The sequence below is a fragment of the Etheostoma cragini genome, chromosome 13 (genome assembly GCF_013103735.1).
Source record: "Etheostoma cragini isolate CJK2018 chromosome 13, CSU_Ecrag_1.0, whole genome shotgun sequence".
NCBI lineage: Eukaryota > Metazoa > Chordata > Actinopteri > Perciformes > Percidae > Etheostoma > Etheostoma cragini.
This window is the reverse complement of record NC_048419.1, coordinates 2,795,515-2,813,380: the sequence shown is the minus strand read 5'-3', so window position 1 is coordinate 2,813,380 and position 17,866 is coordinate 2,795,515. Positions and strand designations below refer to the sequence as shown.

Here is a 17,866-nt window from a genome sequence, read left to right as displayed (position 1 = left end):
ACACACACACACACACACACACACACACACACACACACACACACACACACACACACACACGCACGCACAACTTTTTTCTTTCGTTCAACCCTTGAACCTGTGAATCCAATGACAATGTATACAGTGATTGGATTCAATAGCAGGTTTAATGTTTATTCGCATTTATAGTCTAAGCTAATTTGCAATGCCTGTCCCTAGATGGGCCTTTAAAAAAAGTCAAACTTAACAACAACTACATAAAAGACAATAGTAAACACAAACTTAACAATAGATACATGCAATAAAAAGTTGAGCCAGTCCAGGTTGCTGTTCTGGGGCCGAGCCTCCTGCAGCAGGAGAGGCAGATGATTACGGCCCACATTTGAGCTTTGTGCCAATATTCCAATATTCAGCCATTTACATGCCAGTTGGCCAAGAATTTCAGGAATACAGTATGTATAGTAAGGATGAAATACAATTTGCTGCTGCAAGGACATCTTTAATTGATAGATGCATCAAAGTAAAACTTGAAGGATGTATGGCAAGGAAAAAAATCAACGTTACGCCCCTGGTGTGAGACAAAACTATTATAAAATCAGGTTATGTGAGGGAAGCACATCATGTGTACAGTGGCTTGCATAAGTTTACACACCCATGCTAAAGTTGATTAAAAAGAGGAATAAAAAACATCTTTTGGAAATTGATCTTAATGCCTTAATTAAAAAAAAAAAAAAAGAAAATCCAACCTTTAAGGACACCAATTTTCTTTGTGAATGAATCATTTATTGTAAATAAATAAATGTTCTTCCTTAAAATACAGTGGACAGAAGTATACACCCCCCTGTGTCAAATTCCCATAGAAGCAGGCAGATTTATTTTTATTTTTAAAAGCCAGTTATTTCATGGATAAGGATACTATGCTTTAACACCATGCCTATATCTAGGGTGAAGGGTATGTGATGATGTGGGGGGTATTTTAATTCCAAAGACCAAGGGAACTTTATAGCTGGGTCACACTTATTGACCGTTAATATTAATATCAATATATATAGTCTATGGTCACACTCCACAGAAAGAAGATGGTACATTCTGTAGGTGAGTTTGCACGCAAAAATAAATTCATAAATAGAGAAATTAAAAGATTAAGTGAAATGCAACAAAGATGAAATAGCTAAAGAGGAAAATCGTTTATCCGCAAAATGTTGTTGTGTTAAAACGGTCCGTTGCGCATGTCCAAAACACAACTCTGCACATAGCATGATAACTGGTTGGCATTTGCGCAACCAGACCAACCTTACAACGAAAGAATAATTTCAGTTTATTGTTTCCAAAATGTGTCAAATCATATCGAGCCAATCATTGTCTTTACTGAAAGTCAAAGCAAAGACGGAAACAACTGTGAGTCATCCTCTTGCATCCCAGTTCCTCTCTGTAGCGTCAGTTGGGGCCATAGGGTATTAACAGTCTGTGGTTGGGGCGTGTGACTGACGCTCCTGCCTGCTGAGTTTAGAGCAAGTCAAATATCCTGCTATCGACTCTACAAAGTGCTGTTGCCTTAAGGTAACTAAATACACACGTCAAGTCTATGTTATCAAAGTACCAATGTATGATTAGATAGTCGTTCATTACTGTAAAGTTGTGCGGAATTTGACAGACAGTGTACCTAGTCATTTAAGTTAGCTTAGTTCGAGCCTAACGCTAGCTAACGCGTAAATTAGCTAGCGTTTTAGCATCTTTAGCTACACCGTCAGGAAGTTAGCTAGCTATGTTCTCGCTTAATAGGTTGCACGGGCTTGTTTTGATGGTATTATAATTAGGCAGACGTAATTCATTGGGTCAGTAACATAAGCTAACGTGACATAATGCCAATTATCGAGAGTATAACGGTCATGTTAATATACTGTAACATTAGCTCTAAATTAGCTAATGTTATATCTTCTGCGGTTCTGTTGAAGTTTCGGAATCTGTTCATCTCCGCTAGTAGTAATGTAACGTCTCGGTAATGCTGAAGTGGGACATGCTAATTATCTGCTACAGTGGGCTCTTTAAAGTTTATTACATATTATGCGTCGAAAAACCTTTTAAACCTGGTCTTTTTTTCGCTATCTGGGTGCGGCATTGAAATGTTTTCCCATACCCACACCCAATACCTTATTGGGTGTTCTATAACATTAAAGATAACACCGGAAATGCCATCGCTTGATTGACAGCAAGTTTGTTGTATGTTTGAGTATGCTATAAGTGTGTGTGACATCTGGTTCTGCTTTCTGATTCTTATTGGTAATTATATTTCCACAAGGAATGAAATAGGCCCCATGCACAGCACCAAACAATTCGCCGACTAAAACCACATTTGAGAGGAAAAACTGCATCACATTGGAATTAAGGTCTAGTTAGTAAGAGAGACAATTAGAGCCACATGTGAAGACATGCATTTGAGTTAAACTCAAATACATTTTTTTCACATGTGGCCCTAATACTGCTCCTACGTAAATTAGTTTCTATAGTCAGTCTTTCTTTTCATTATTTACCTGTATTGCTCTAGCCAAAAGTGATCACTAAATTCCATAAATTCATTTTTATTTTTTTTATTTTGATTATACTTACTCGGAGATACTGGGGGTGGGAGTCACCCGAGGCCTCACAATATCATCCTGATACTTATGTCTCAATACAATATAATTTTAAACATATTGCTAAAGAAAATACATGTTTATCTCACTTTAAATTTTGTTGCTGCAAAATGGGATTTTCAAGCAGACAAACTGTGGCTTCTGTGTATTGATGTAGTATTGCCACAGAAAATATCATGATACAATGCTGTATCGATTTTATATTTTTATTTTTTTTCACCCTTCATAGATACATGCCTAAAACAATGCCCCCCACCTTGCTGACATTGTTAGTCAAGAATCTGGACTGTGGTGTAAATCCTTTGCCTAAATCCTGTTGCGTTTTGCATTCACAGTTGACCGAAGATGTTTTTTGCCAAGAAATTTATGAGTGGCCTCATTGATGTTGTCAGGTGAGAATCTGCACAAAGTCTAACCTGTCAGAACCAAAAAAGGTGATTTGTGGCTAAACTTCTGTCTTACCCGTTGATCCTGTTTTTGTAGCAACATCGACCCAGCCCAGTTCGTGCCTTCTGAGCCTGTGAGTGACAGCCATTATATTTCCAGCTCTGTGTGACCTTCAGCTCTGCTAACTGTGGATTCTGATGTTTGCTGTGACTCTGTCCTGCAGCCTCCCCCCCGCAGACCAGTCCAATATGCAGAGCAGAATGAGAGCAATGAAGAGAAACAGTTCCGCAGAGTCTTCCAGCAACTTGCTGGAGATGTAAGTGCTATGTTTGCCTGTGCTTCTCTTTGAATTTTGTTTTTTTCTGCAGTAACCACGCTATCTCTAGACAGTGTTTTCCCTCGATGTGTAGAAGATTTCGGTGCACGTACTGTATTTGACGGGCTTTTAAGGTTTATCTGTCATGAAAAATGTTAGATTTTACATTATTCTTACTACATCTGTGGGAAACGTTGGAAAATACTAGAGCAGATAATAAATAACACTAAAAGTGGCTATATAAGTCCAATGGGGGCCGACTGCATCATTAGATTTGGGAAAAGTCTTTTAGTTACATTCATTCGGCGTAGGTCCTGCTAAACACGCCTCTGGTGCGGCGCCTAAATCGTATTAATATATAGTCAATTTCATTAACACTGCAACATCTAAGGCTGCATGGGGTTCGAACGGTTCAGACAATGTTTCTGCATCATGCATTATGTCACACGATACAGTTGGGTGTCTGCACAGGTTTCTGCTGACTTTGGGATGCTTACAGTGCTTAATATTTGTCCAATAGGATATGGAAGTGAGCCCCTCTGAGCTGATGAACATCCTGAACAGAATCGTTACAAAGCGTAAGACGTGTTTCATATTTACTTTTTTTCCCCCACATCCCTGTGTATATTTCTTGTAGTTCTATGTGATATTCTATGCTCTTGTCGGGATTCAGTCCTTTTTACACTACTTACACATTTCTATGCATCTTTTAAAAGCGATAAATGACATGGAACCGGCTTTCTTGTGTTTCAGACGGGGACCTGAAGACAGATGGTTTCAGCATTGAGTCTTGTAGGAGCATGGTGGCCGTCATGGATGTATCCTTTCTATCATTAGTAGGCTTAATGTGTTGTGTAACCCAGGGGACAGTGACAGCACAGTAGAAATACACAGAACAAACACGTTGGCCAATGTCTGCTCACCAGACTCCATCACAGCCACAAGCGCATTAAGGCTGCGGACAGACAGGGATGAAACATTATGGCCTGATCACACTAAGTCAAGCTGCGCTTTTTCATTTGTCCTGGACATCTTTATTCTACTTTTGTGCAACAGGCCCCAGCTCTCCTGTGTGCGGTGTGTCTTTCAGTTAAACGGTCCACATACACAACCGCCTACCTAAAATAATATTATTTGTTCGATCAAATGAGTCACGCAAACAACATTCCTGACATTATTACAGCACACACGGGACTCCTGTGACAGGACACAACTTTTTATTAGTCAGAAAGAAAGTGTAATTGAGTTAGTTTTGCTTTCATTTCTGATGTTTTACACATGACAGGATGAATACTGGGGACCTACACACCTTAGTGTGCATGTGAGTGAATATTGGCATGCAAATTAGTTTCAAAGTTGCAAATTTAGTGTTGCATTCATTGTCTCTATGTGCCGTATGGTCATCATGCCAATGCGTCAGTTCAGCTGCAGGAGGAGAGGTGATGCGAGTACCACCATTAATCAGCGACTGAAGAGTTTTTCTTGTTTTTTTTTGTACAAAAACTGCGCAAAAATTGCTTTTTTAAACGGGATTCTATCATAATGACTATACATGCATGTGCAGAATATGTATGTAGGAGAAAGTAAGAGCAGGGGGGAAACACAGCGCACATGATAAGGGGGATCATTTTTTTTTTAATCACAACGTTAAATGGCGTGGGCTATGGCAGTTGTACTGTTAAGCACTGAGCAGATATCAGATTTCCAAGACGTAAGGGGCCATGATCACAATAATTAGGTGGAACTGTTGAACGTTGTGTATGCTGGAAAATGCATTAATAGTCAGTGGGCAGCTGAATGGGACTTATGTGACCCATGTTTTTGTTTTTTATTTGGATCCCCATTAGCTTCAGCATAAGCTAGAAGCTTTTCTTCATGGGGTCCTACAATCTGTTCTTGTGACAATACACTTTACAACATCACAATGCACACCATGCACACAGACATAACATTTGAAAATAAAATCTTACAATTAAAGCAATTAATCAAAAGAAAAACATCACGCTACTCTGAATAGATCTGTTTAAGAAATAGGATGTAATAAAACAAAAAGCCCTATAACAGACTGTCTAATTTGGTATTAGTTATGTAAATTTCTTTGAAGGTAATATGTCATTTGTAGTTTAAACTTCAGCTGAACAAGTCAGGAAAAAAAGTTGGCATTCATTCTTTCCTGTGAATTATATACCGCATGAACGAGGAAGTCAAGGTAAAACACGCCTTGGGCAAATCCAGCGTGTTCACAAGAAGGGCAGCTGTTTGTCTAATGGAGCCATAGAAGGACACTTTTTGTCTTTGGTCCTTAACGCTGCTTCAGAGTGACAGCACTGGGAAACTGGGCTTTCATGAATTCAAGCACCTCTGGGACAATATAAAGAAATGGCAGGCAAGTACAGCAGCCCCAAGTCACTGCATCATCTCCAATACCAGTGAACACAGAAGAAACGGTATCTTATAGTATATATATATATATATATATATAGTATCAACTGTTTATTCTGGTTATTGTGGTAAACGTTTGGATTACATAAACATAAATTTGTAGACCATGTTTTACTGAAGGGCACACATTATTAATGTGGAACAGATTTCATTTCCTGTCAAACAACCTACTTTATCAGTAATTTGACAGATGTATTTGGTGCGTGTTGAATAAGCCCACCAGGAAAAAGGAAAAACACCCTTCTTCCTTTAATTTGTGAAGAATAAAAATAAGAAGAAATGTTGATGCTTATATACTTTTTTTTTTTAGGGAGTGTACAAAACCTGTGACACGGACTGTTCCGGTTACATTGGTGCGAATGAGTTGCCCAGTGCTTTCAGAGCTGCTGGTGAGTTATTGTATTGTTTCTCCCTATGTTTGCACAGCTACGGAAGAGACGCAGCCAAAATAAACTAGAGAAGCACCAGTAATCAGAAAGTAGTAGTCATGGATGCAGTAAGAACTTACAAAAGGGCTTTTAATGAACGCCAACATATGGCTTCATGTGTGCATCATTTAAACATAGAACATATTGAATTTAGATAATTGTTTCATAAGACGGAGACCTACATAAAAATTAAGCGCCCAGCATCTGTTCTGGCAGGCCAAGTAGTCAAGACGCCGCTAACCGCTATTGGCCAACAACACGGACGCATCAGCTGATTTGCTTCAGCGCGTCAGCTGGTCAACTCCCCTCCCTTCTAAATGGCTAAACTCAAACAGGGCGCCTACCTAAAATCATAAATGCATCCTAGGGTCTATTTGTGAATGCACCCAAGTCAAACATTTGATACTGCAACAATATTGTAGTGTTGACTATTGGTGCTTTCACAAAATATTTACATAATGACATTTTTGATAATCATCAGAAATGTGTATATAATGACTAAGTGGGTAAAAACAGATTATAGAACAGATAGAACAATCTGGTACGTTCAGAAAGTGACATCACGTTACTGTAATGCAGTCTGCAAAACTTGGAAAAGACTACACTTGTGCCATAATACAATATCCAAGATCTAAGACCATATCTAGTCTCCTATCATGATATTGATCTGTTGGCCAGCTCGATGCTGTTTGATTGTAATAGGCAGTGATTTCACGTGCTGATCTCTTCCTCAGGCTTCCCCCTCAATGACCAGCTGTTCAACATGATAATTCGCCGATACTGCGATGAAAATGGAAACCTGGATTTTGACAACTACATTGGCTGCCTTGTGAGGCTGGATGCCATGTGCCGTAAGTTTGAAACATCAGTCTTTCAATAAATGAATTCATTTGTTGGTTTAGCAGCTTTATCTGTGTAATAAGAATGATTGATTCATAGTGCGAAAGTGTTGAAGGCTTACTGTCTGTCTGGATTCAGGTGCCTTCAAAACCCTGGATAAAGATGGCAATGGGACTATCAAAGTCAATGTTCAGGAGGTAAAGGGATCTCTTTAAATATCAATGGGAATCCAGATTTTTTTGAAAGCATTTGATTAAGTCATCCTCTCTCCTCTTGTCTCCTCTTGTCTTTTCAGTGGCTTCAGTTGACCATGTACTCTTGAATCCAGATGATGTCTCCCCTGCTTGTCCTATGAAACCACTATGTTTGTCCACTTAAGTGCAAAATATATTCTCAGTCATCTCTACAGCGTCCTGTTATCCAGCAGTATCCCTTGTGTGCGCAGGTTTATTTTTTATGTTAATGCAGGTGTTGTCGGATGGTTCACTGTTCCATTATACTTGCGAGACAGAATGTATACTGTATTAGCCAACCCAGAAAAGCCCAAACCTGCGCTCACAATGGTACCCACAGCAGAGCATCAACTCATAATTTAGGTCCATAAAGGTGCTAGTATATTGAATTGGTTATCATTTGGTCTGCCTGTTTGTTATATGCATTTGATCTTCCTCATGCCTGAGAGCAGACAGGCCAACATCAAGACGTTTACGTAGTGACTTTTGTGAAAAACCTAATGTGAAAGCAGGAAGCTTCCGTTCAAAGTTGGCTGTGGCTGGTTTCACAAAGATTGTATGTGTGCGTCTGTGGTGAGGGGCCAACATTAGTTTTGCTCCGAGACTGTTTAAATGGTTAAATGCTGGACAAAAAGAAATTACACCTGACAACTCTGTCACTTGCTAGCTAAATCAGGAAAGCCTCCCTCACCAACTTTTACCTGAGCAGAGGACTTGAAAACACCTGGGAGGAGTTGCAGGGCATTTGAGATTGTTAATGTACTATATGGCAAACAGCAAATCTGTCCTAAATGTTAAAGGCTCAGCACTCAGCATATTTTCAGGTATTATGACTGAGTAGACCTCTGAATAGGGTGAAGTTGGGTGGAGCTATTCTGAGAAACACCTACCAAATCCCATTAAGTCCTAAGAAACATGACTAATCAAGGTGTGTTGTCCCAGCCAAATGGGGAAACAACATGGAAGTGTTGGCAAAATGGCAGTCAGTCTGTTCACACCTACAGTATGCAGCCCAGAGAAGAGGCCTAATTTGGGTAACATGTAAACAGGTATAGGTGGGCTGTCTTTGCGGAGACTTTCAGAAAGACTGTAAAAATGTAACGTCACTATTTCTTAGACCACAGTCGTATTCAACATCCTTGTGAAACCAGCCCCAAACCGGTAGGCTAATATTATTCCATTTAATGTTCAATTCTGGTAATGCAACTTGGCCGTAGAAATCTCCATATACCAGATGACTGATCCCTTTTCTTATCACAGTGTTATTCAAAATGCCTGTACTATATAATCTCCACACAATGTGTAAATTGATAATATATGACGTGTGTATGCCACTTATGCATGCAGCCAATAGTAAAGATGCCATTATTAAGTGTTTTAACCACATTATAGCCAGAGTCATTTGCTTGTTATTAAATGCTTGGCTATTATATATCTGTGCCATATTTGGAATAAAAAGGGTATGTTAAAATATGTCAGTCTAATTTTTGATGCACTACCAACAGTTATTGCAGGCTAATTTTAGTCATTAGTCAGTGACCTTGCGAATTTTGCAATTGAATGCAGCTCCAAGTGGCGTTTCAAACGTGATTCTTGTGCTTCAAAGTTTTCTATCCATACATCCAGCCTTCATGTCCTATTCGGACTAGTAGGGTCCTGTTTCAACGACTTAAGCGCACAGCGTGAAGCGCATGTGCGTTTAGGGCGTGTCCAAATCCACTTTTGCTAGTATGACGGGTTGTAGTTAGTCTCTTCATTAATCATAGGTGTAACGTGCAATAAACCAATCAGAGTGTCGGCTCTCATTCCCTTCAAAGGCCAGGCGCGTTTGTACCTTGGTGCATTGCTATTATGATGGCGGATTTGCAGTCATGTATATATTTGTTTAATCTTTTGCATGTGTGTGTGCTGCTGTGCTTCCCTGTTTGTGTAACAAGCAAAGTGTGCGCGCTGTGCACGAGCCTTGGCGCATTTTCCTAATGCGCTGTTAAAATAACAATAAAATGCTGCAGTATTGACTGTAGACCAGGTTTTTGTTGGTCAATGGGGCGATCACTTCCCGCTGCCTCAAGGTAGCAATGCGCTCAGAATGCACCTGAACACACCTCCCTCTAAATCCAGCATGCCCGGAATGCACCTGAACACACCTCCATGTAAAACCAGCACGCCCACGGGCGCAAAGATGGGCGCAGGTGCATTTGCTATGTAAACGATGGGGGCGCAGGACGGGAAATAAACAACTGCGTCGGTCTTAGAATAGCAAAAACACTTGCGCCGGGCTATGCGCCACGCTGTGCCGGATGCAACATAAGGCTCATAGTGTATATGTATTTAGATAGATGCACCAAATACATAAACAAAAAATATTTTATTGATCTACAGGGGGAAATGACGTTACGTTATACTTGCTCCCATTCTACAATATAGCCTACAACAGTAGTATAGGAAAAAAATACAATTACGATACAATATATAGGCCTAGCAGTGTAAATGATGATTCTGAAAATAGGATAGATTACGTGTTAAAATAGTATAATAGTAGTATAAATCATAGTACATATAGTCTATTACATGTACGTGTATATAAAATGTGTGTGTGTGTGTGTGTGTGTGTGTGTGTGAGACTACCTGAGCGATAGGCGTGCTCCTTCAAAATAAAAGCACGCTATTACAACGGGTGAATAATGAAATAAAACGGAGCAATGTAATTAAGAAAGTCACCAAATTATTAGAGGTTATTGTTATGAATCACACGTGAATCCAACACGCAAAGGCACCGTACTGTTGTCATACTAACATTAGTATGTTCGTCAATAATCCTTTGGCCAGCTGCTTTGGGTAACGTTAGATAGCTAGCTAGCTAACAGTTAAGGTTAACCGGACATCTTTTGTGTCGCGTTAGCTTTACACTGGCTAGCTTGACTGTAGCTATCTTGTCGATAGGGAAGTTTACCATTACGTTTCGGGACCAAATCCTAAATTCTTTGACTTGAGGGTACGTTTGCTATCTAATTAACTATGTTTGCCATTATGGTGTTTATTTCGAAGTGAAGCAAGTGCTTCATTAGCAATTTCTGACTGTAAGGTAGCATTAGCTAACGTCTTGCTGCAAAGAGATCTAGCTAACCTACTGTGTGCTGTTGTGTAGCGTTAGCTAGACCAAAGCTAGCCAACTAAGTGCATGTTTCACAATGGGGGGACATTAAATAGCTTCTTGTTAAGAGTAAGCAGGCCAATGTTGGTATCAATGTATAATTCGAGTGGAACTACGAGTGGGCGCTACACAAAGCTAACTAGGCTGTCGCGTGTGTAAAGCGACCAAAGCATCGCCCATTGTCCATTCACTGTCACAGCTAGCACTGACATTGTTATCATTACCTTCCGCAAACATGCTCCATTTCCACGTTCAACGATATCAAACCGTTAGACAGGTGCATGTAACAACGTTGCAGTTATATGTTTTATCTGTTACCATTTATTATCTATAAAGCTATCATAATCAATTAACTACACCTTCACGCATGCTTTCTGCTCAGCTGTTGTGCCTGAACGTATGTAACGTTATTACTGTGTCAATACTAACGTCACTTATGTTTCATCAAGTCAACTTAATGTGTAGACTGTAACCTTCATTGTTAGTCTCAAATATGTACTGCAAAGTAAAGTTTGGTGACACATGAGTAGATTGATCATGAACACTCCCATGCTCTTTTTAAATGCCAACTCCCCCTGACAGGCAGCTGGAGAAGTTGAAGCACAGCAGAGACTACAAAGCAGCTGTATACCTACTGACACTGTGTGGGGAGGATGTCTTCACTACACACATACTACAACCACGACAGTGTCACTCGCTTCAAGAAAAGAAAAGCACGTTTCTCTTTCAGTGAAGTCCACATACTGTTGGATGAAGTAAGGAAGCACCGTATGGTTATTGTGGGTATGTGTCTTTAAGTGCTTGTCTCATTCAGAATGAAGATATTGTGCCAGGGTACCTGGAAAGTGAACGATTGCACAGTAGCTAGGTAGACAAAACTATAAAATACGCAAAGCAGATGAAATAAAATGGTTTGGGCATATAAGGGTATATAATAGACATAGTAAACTTGTGAATTTTAAACTATTGAATGTGGCCTGATTTGTGGATTTGTGACAGAATGACATTTGATGTCAAGTGCTCATGGTCAGTGGCATAAGTACAGCATTCTGGGCCGTCTAGAAAGGATTTCTCTATGGACCCCAACCCACACCCACAGCTATTTGTTCTAGCATCTTTTATGCCCTCCAGTCCCCACATGAGGGCCATGGGTACTCAGTCCCCTTTCTACGCCCAGTCCAACACCCTTGCTTAAATCTTTATTTTTTTTTCCCTCCCCAAGGCAAATTCAATCGGGGTGTCGCAACTGACATAAAGAAACGCACATGGGCGGAGATTACCGCGCGTGTCAATGAGATCGGAGAGTGCCAACGTGAGGTCATTGAAGTCATCAAGAAGTGGTCGGATTTGAAGTGTGACACCAAGCGGAAGGTGGCTGCCATGCGGTCAGGGACAGTCCCCAACAGGGGCCTCAACTCTCGTCTCTCCCGAGACCTTAATCAGACTGAGAAAATAGTGCTCCAGATTCTGGAGATGGGCGACGAAGACCAGAGCATGGGTGACTTTGGCCAACTGGGAGATGACGATGATGTGCCCGAGGAGGAAGAAGAATTGGAAGAGGAGGATATGATTGGAATGCAGAGTTCTCCTAATGGGGGGTTGGACATGGCGTCTATGCCCCCACCAACCTCCTACACCTTGAGTGAGTGCCAAAAAAAATACTTTTTTCCTCACCTTTATTTTTTATTCTCGACAACAGTGAAGTTAGATGTCTAGATAGCACGCATCAAGTTGAACAAATCAATGTCACTCGCCCCATAAATGTATGGCACATGGGTGTCAATATTTCAAATTATCTGTTCATTTCAGTAGCTTAACTAAAAAGTTCTTGGGGAGGAATGTATATGAACTGTTTCATTTAAATACTCTGAATTTGCAGGGGACTCTTCACAAACTGTCTTTGATGTGCAGTATGAAATTCCTGCAATGGAAGGTGAGCTTACCAGATTTCTGTACAGATTTAGGTCATCTTTGTAACATGCTTTATTAATAACAAAACACTGATTAGCCTTTTTTTCCTTGATTGAAGATGCCGAAGCTGCATTTGGAGACTCGGACGATGACCAAAGAGATGACGTGCCTCCTTCCACTCAGACGGCAAAGCCACCAGAGGATCACCAAGGAAACAACGGCATCCAGAAACAAGGACAACCTCCGACGTCCTCGGCACCGCCAGCGGCCACGCTTCCAATGCCAGGTCAGCCCTCGCAGAACATGAGAGACAGCATGCTACAGAATGCATCGCTGAGCCTTCAAGAACAGCACGCCACCAACATCCTGTTGGAGACGGTTTCACGCTCCCTAGAGCTTCTGTCTGAGTCGGTCCAGCAGCTGGCAGAGACCCAGCAGGAGTTTGTACGCGAGTCGCTGCAACTCCAGCGCGAGACCGTACAGGTTCTCAGAGACTTCACAGGTGGAGCCATTGCGCTCATGCATGACAAACTGAACGGACGGCCAGCGTTATAGCAACAAAGTGTCACACAGAGATGTTGTTAAGTTGTGTCACTGACATGCAAACCTGCATGGCCTTTAGGTGCTGGAACTTTGAAGTTCCTTTGGACTCCACCGCAGGTTACTGTACTTTTTGATAGTACTCAACAGATTTTTGGTTATATTTTAAACCTGTATTGTAGAAACGTTGTATACATGGATATACGTTGCTCTCTTTGAGGTTACATGAAAATGGATGGAGAAAATAACCAATGTTAGCCACAAAGAAAGAACATTTGGAGTTTGTTTTTTTTTGCTACTGAAATTGAGACTTCTATCGCCTGCGTTGTAAAGCCTTTTTTTATTAAGCATACACCACATTTAAAGCCTTTACATTCTTTTAATGTTGACATGCAAAGAACCAGTCTTTGATTTTGAAAGTAAGTTAAATCCGTTTGTGTGTCCTTGTATAAGTTGTAGTTGCATCAGTGTCTGGAGATTGTCACGTGTACTGTAATAATGAATGGATTTCCACACCTGACCATTATATGGTCTATAAGTCTGGAAGCCAAACAAGATGTTTTTTTTTTTTTTTTTGACAACATCCGTAACTCAATAAGTTGTGATTGCCTGATTTAGTTTTTTACATTGCAAACATGAACACTTGAATATCATTTTCAAAGATTTCTCTTAAATATGAAATAAACCCCTCATCTATTTGAACAGAAGTCCTAGCTGTGTCCTAGCTGTGAGCCTGCAAAGAGCCTGGGCATTCAGAAATCCAGTGGTCAGAAACTCAGAATGTGTAAATCCATCTGGATTTGGGGCCTAAACTTTCTCATCCCGTGCTTAAATGGCTTATTGCTATATTTTAATATATTTATCCCTTCGTGGAGGCTTATTGCCTCCACGAAGACCTTGCAGACCCAACTCATTATAACGCTTTGTAGTGGCCTTCGGCATCCGACACCAAGGCACCAGGGCTGTTGGAACGAATTCCAAAAGTCGAATATGATTTGAATAGTAAAAAAAAATCAGTACTATTTGAACTTTTTATAGGTTGACTAACGTTAGATTTCCCTCTCTCAACCATAAAATGCTTCAATCTCATTGCACAGGTACTGTGTATTTGTGTATAATGACAATAAAAGCATTCTAATCTATGAGTTACGGGAGTGAGAAACAAGGCTTGAAGACAGACAGGCTGCGGCTGCAAATCGTAAGGATGGGCAATAATAATTTTAACATGACTTTAAAATCCACATCCACCGAGTCAAAATGCTTATGTCATCAATAGCTTGTTTGTGTTTCCTGACTGCGTCGCGAGTTAGGCCTTCTGCACACTGCCTGCGTGGCTCAAGTGTGGCTAGAACCGCGCCGAAAACGCGTGCATGCAGGAAGTAACACAGACGCCTATTTTTCACAACGCACGCAAGAGTGTTGAAAGCATTTCCATGCAAAATAGAATACAAAAAGTCGTTATTATGATGTCATTTTGACACAAATACATTTAAAGGTCCCAGGGTATAAAACTGTCACTTTAAGAGTTTTTTTAACATTAGCATCCGTTTCCCCAGCCTGCCTATGGTCCCCAAGTGGCTAGAAATAGTGATAGGTGTAAGCTCCGATGGGCCGATCTGGAATCTATGAGGTCATAAGGGGCAAGGTTACCTCTCCTTGGTCTGCTTTGCCCGCCCAGAGAGTTTGGCCCACCCATGAGAGAGATAGACATCATGGCTTTCAAACAAGCACATTTAAGGAAAGAGACTTCAGATACAGTATTAGGGGACCACTAAGGTCTATATAAAAGAGACTTCAGATACAGTATTAGGAGACCACTAAGGTCTATATAAAAGAGACTTCAGATACAGTATTAGGAGACCACTAAGGTCTATATAAAAGAGACTTCAGATACAGTATTAGGGACCACTAAGTTGTATATAAAAGCATCCAAAGAGCACCATGTCATGGGACCTTTAATACATAACATTTTGATGTTTGAAAGTCTCTAGGTTTTGACATAAATGCGCAGAGGAGAAGTTTGAAGTGAGACTTTGATGAAACAAAATAAAGACAGTTGAGTTGGTCTTTGGTGATTTTTTTAATTATCTTCTGCAGAGCATAACAAAATGGCGATGACAGCTTCACAGAGTTAACAACATTAACAGTGTGACAAAGTCTAAGCAAAGTCAAACAGAAACATCATGGTCTTATATTCTGTCTTCCCTAGCAAGAGGAGACCTTGTTTGGGAACATGGCAAATCTTAGAACAGTAAATCATAATATGATACAAGCTGGAGCCGTTTCTACGTCCTTTCCCCATCGGTCCCCCGTCCTCGGATTCTGTAGCGGTCGTTATCTTAGCTGCTAAAGACAACCGGGTGTCTTTTGGTCACGTACCGAAGAAAATGTCCCAGCTCTGCACCCTTAAACATAGCTCTGGACATCTGTGTCCTTCAAACTAAAGGGCACCGGCCTTCAGCTGTTGACTCTGCTTTCAGGAAGGACACATACACAAATGAATTGAATGAAGTCATTTAACACAAAAACACAGTAAAAGAAAAATAATTTATAGATCCCCAGTGGGGAAATTACAATGTACACTCTGTTTGTTGGTAATCACTACACACATGTCTGAAATACACACACGCTCAGGCGCTAATCATGCACAAATGGAGGGATGTCAGAGTGAGTGGGCTGCCGGTGCTAAACCAGTGCCCTGAGCACCTGGCAGTTCACCAGGAGGTGAAGTGGCATTTCTCCAGCTACCAATCCATAGTCCGTACTTTGGTCCATACGGGGACTTGAGCCAACAACACTCCGTTTCCTAACCCAAACTCCCTAACCTACGGACTGATCTGCTGCCCCCCTGAACATGAAAACAATACATGAATATTATAGAAGGCTATGTGAAATCATGCTTAAATGTAATTCCCAGTACAATTTGAAGAATAACTAATTCATTTTGAAAGTAATTATAGGGGAAGACTGACAGGCTCTACAAGGCAAGCACAGCCTGACCGAATATCCAAAAAATAGCAGAGAAACTCAGATTACACCTCAAGTCCTCCAAACCATGCGACGATAGCTCTAATACGACCAACAGGAGCGTTTTCCTTCCTCAAATCTTAACCATTGACTGTAAATATTATATTATTTCTTCTACAATTACCAATGAATAACTTGTTGTCCAAAAAACAACACACAGCTGAACCAATTAGGCCACATTTAAATCATTTAAACATTTTGCACCAAAGCTACATACAGTAGGCTACTTTCATTTACAAAAAGATCTGGTTTGGATTAAAATGATGTTAAAATGTTTCTTGGCTTCCACTTATGTATGTAAGTTATATAAATACACTTTATTAAAAGGATATGAAGAGGAAGGGAGATGATTGTGAAGGTGGGTTAGTGTGCGGATCGTTATGGGGTTGTTGACTTACTTAAAATGTAATTAAATTAATTAATAAAAGGGGTTTGGTACATGTAAAACTAGAGGTGTATTGTTGTGTAGATTGATTATCCTCTTGTAAAATATATGGAATATAAAAGAAATGAAATGAACAAAAGGGAATCATGGGTGGGAAACATAAGCTTAGGCTTTATCCTGCTCCTTTTTGAAAACAAAAATGTGTGTGTGTGTTTGTATGTGTATATACTGTACATGTGTATGTGTATGTATATATGTGTATGTGTTTATGTATGTATATATGTCTGTATGTGTATAAGTATGTATGTGTGTATAGGTGTATAGGTGTGTGTGTACATACGTACAAACTGTGCATATATTTTTAAATTTGTTCGAAATAAAAAAATGAAGTGAAATGACGCAGAACGTGATCTTGTTCCGTTTGTTCTGTAAAGAAAAAACAAAACAAAAAAACTTTCAATTATTGAACTAGACTCAAACCACTGAAACTGCAAGTCATGTGTTGTGTAATGGCGTTTTTTCTACTCACTGCATGGTACCTAGTTGTCTTTTTTTGGTATTCCATTCTGAAAAAAAAGTCCCTGGTACCTTCTAACAGGTACTTTTTTAGTACTACCTCAGTGGAGGTTCCAAGTTTAAATAGACGACTCATAAAGCATCAAATGTGTAAAATAGTCCCTAACAAATGACAATTTACAATGCCCAGCCTTCTTTTTTTTTAAACTTAAGGCATTTATTTGTAATCCATTTTTTAAAGAGGAATCTTTGTAATGTATAGAATGTGGTCAAGACTCAGTAACGTGTCCTGTGATAACTCTTGTTATGATTTGATACTATTAATACAATGGAATTGAACTGAATAGACCTACTCAATATGTAAAGGGTCCAGAGATAACTCCTGTTGTGATTTGAGACTATATATAAAATTGAATTGAATTGAATAGGTCTTGGGGCTTTGTGCCACAGGAAGTCAGAAAGCGGTGAGACACAAGACAAAGACATATTGGTTTTGGTGTTTTTATGGGATGTATTGCCAATATCAAAAAGGTAGAATAAGACCAGATTGATCTAGCGGAGACATGCGATGTTGCAGTGTGTTTAATCATCCTCTACTGAAACACACCTTGACACTGTTGTCAGCTAATTTTTTATTTTATTTTAATTTTATTTTGTAGCTTCACAGAAAATGCAGTAGGGGGCTCTGCTGTCAGTCCTGAGAAGCCCGACTGTGCTGAGCTGAACCACATCCAGAGAGGTTGCTCTTCTCAACAATGTATTGGGCACCAATACACTCAAAACTGTTTATTTTAAGGGTGCCGTGACATTATCATGTTATTTTATCAAATAGATATCCTTTCAGTTTTCCTACAAATCAGTTGAACCAAGAATTTAACTTGAGTCTAAGTGCATGAATCATGCTTGGACTTGTGCTAAGAGTTTCATTTCAGATCACGCCTCTGGCAGAGATATTACAAGACCAAACAGGCAAAAGAGAGAACTTTTTAATTTCAATTTCAATTTCAATTTAATTTTATTTATAGTATCAATTCATAACAAGAGTTATCTCAAGACACTTTACAGATAGACCACA

General features: G+C 39.9%; 2 protein-coding genes across 4 annotated transcripts; both read left to right on the top strand.

The window, feature by feature from the left end:
- The first annotated feature begins 1,269 nt into the window (after positions 1 to 1,269).
- On the top strand, positions 1,270 to 8,729 carry capns1a (calpain, small subunit 1 a). Of its 2 annotated transcripts, none has more exons than XM_034890275.1 (11): positions 1,270 to 1,539; positions 2,948 to 3,004; positions 3,096 to 3,132; positions 3,223 to 3,315; positions 3,836 to 3,893; positions 4,069 to 4,133; positions 5,633 to 5,701; positions 6,068 to 6,146; positions 6,920 to 7,036; positions 7,164 to 7,222; positions 7,321 to 8,729. In XM_034890275.1, the coding sequence occupies exons 2-11, from the start codon at positions 2,958 to 2,960 to the stop codon at positions 7,345 to 7,347; spliced, it is 651 nt and encodes a 216-aa protein (XP_034746166.1). In that variant the 5' UTR covers positions 1,270 to 1,539; positions 2,948 to 2,957; the 3' UTR covers positions 7,348 to 8,729. The 2 variants fall into 2 exon arrangements, with proteins under 2 accessions (XP_034746166.1, XP_034746167.1); XM_034890276.1 differs by having other exon boundaries at positions 5,633 to 5,705; positions 6,072 to 6,146.
- Positions 8,730 to 9,993: 1,264 nt separating this feature from the next.
- zgc:153990 (uncharacterized protein LOC768125 homolog) lies at positions 9,994 to 13,570 on the top strand. 2 transcript variants are annotated; one of them, XM_034890273.1, is made up of 5 exons: positions 9,994 to 10,253; positions 10,995 to 11,195; positions 11,635 to 12,054; positions 12,292 to 12,345; positions 12,442 to 13,570. In XM_034890273.1, exons 2-5 carry the CDS (start codon positions 11,066 to 11,068, stop codon positions 12,876 to 12,878), a joined length of 1,041 nt encoding a protein of 346 aa, XP_034746164.1. In that variant the 5' UTR covers positions 9,994 to 10,253; positions 10,995 to 11,065; the 3' UTR covers positions 12,879 to 13,570. The 2 variants fall into 2 exon arrangements, with proteins under 2 accessions (XP_034746164.1, XP_034746165.1); XM_034890274.1 differs by having other exon boundaries at positions 10,033 to 10,253; positions 10,999 to 11,195.
- Positions 13,571 to 17,866: the final 4,296 nt, after the last annotated feature.

What these genes read in the sequence shown, in the direction of transcription:
- capns1a (XM_034890275.1), top strand. Translation starts at nt 2,958, where the DNA reads ATGTTTTTTGCCAAGAAATTTATGAGTGGCCTCATTGATGTTGTCAG. An exon ending in ACAATATAAAGAAATGGCAG is followed by an intron (nt 5,702 to 6,067) that starts GCAAGTACAGCA and finishes TTTTTTTTTTAG; the next exon opens with GGAGTGTACAAAACCTGTGA. An exon ending in CAGTGCTTTCAGAGCTGCTG is followed by an intron (nt 6,147 to 6,919) that starts GTGAGTTATTGT and finishes TCTCTTCCTCAG; the next exon opens with GCTTCCCCCTCAATGACCAG.
- zgc:153990 (XM_034890273.1), top strand. Translation starts at nt 11,066, where the DNA reads ATGTCTTCACTACACACATACTACAACCACGACAGTGTCACTCGCTTC. An exon ending in GCACCGTATGGTTATTGTGG is followed by an intron (nt 11,196 to 11,634) that starts GTATGTGTCTTT and finishes TCCCTCCCCAAG; the next exon opens with GCAAATTCAATCGGGGTGTC. An exon ending in ACCAACCTCCTACACCTTGA is followed by an intron (nt 12,055 to 12,291) that starts GTGAGTGCCAAA and finishes CTGAATTTGCAG; the next exon opens with GGGACTCTTCACAAACTGTC.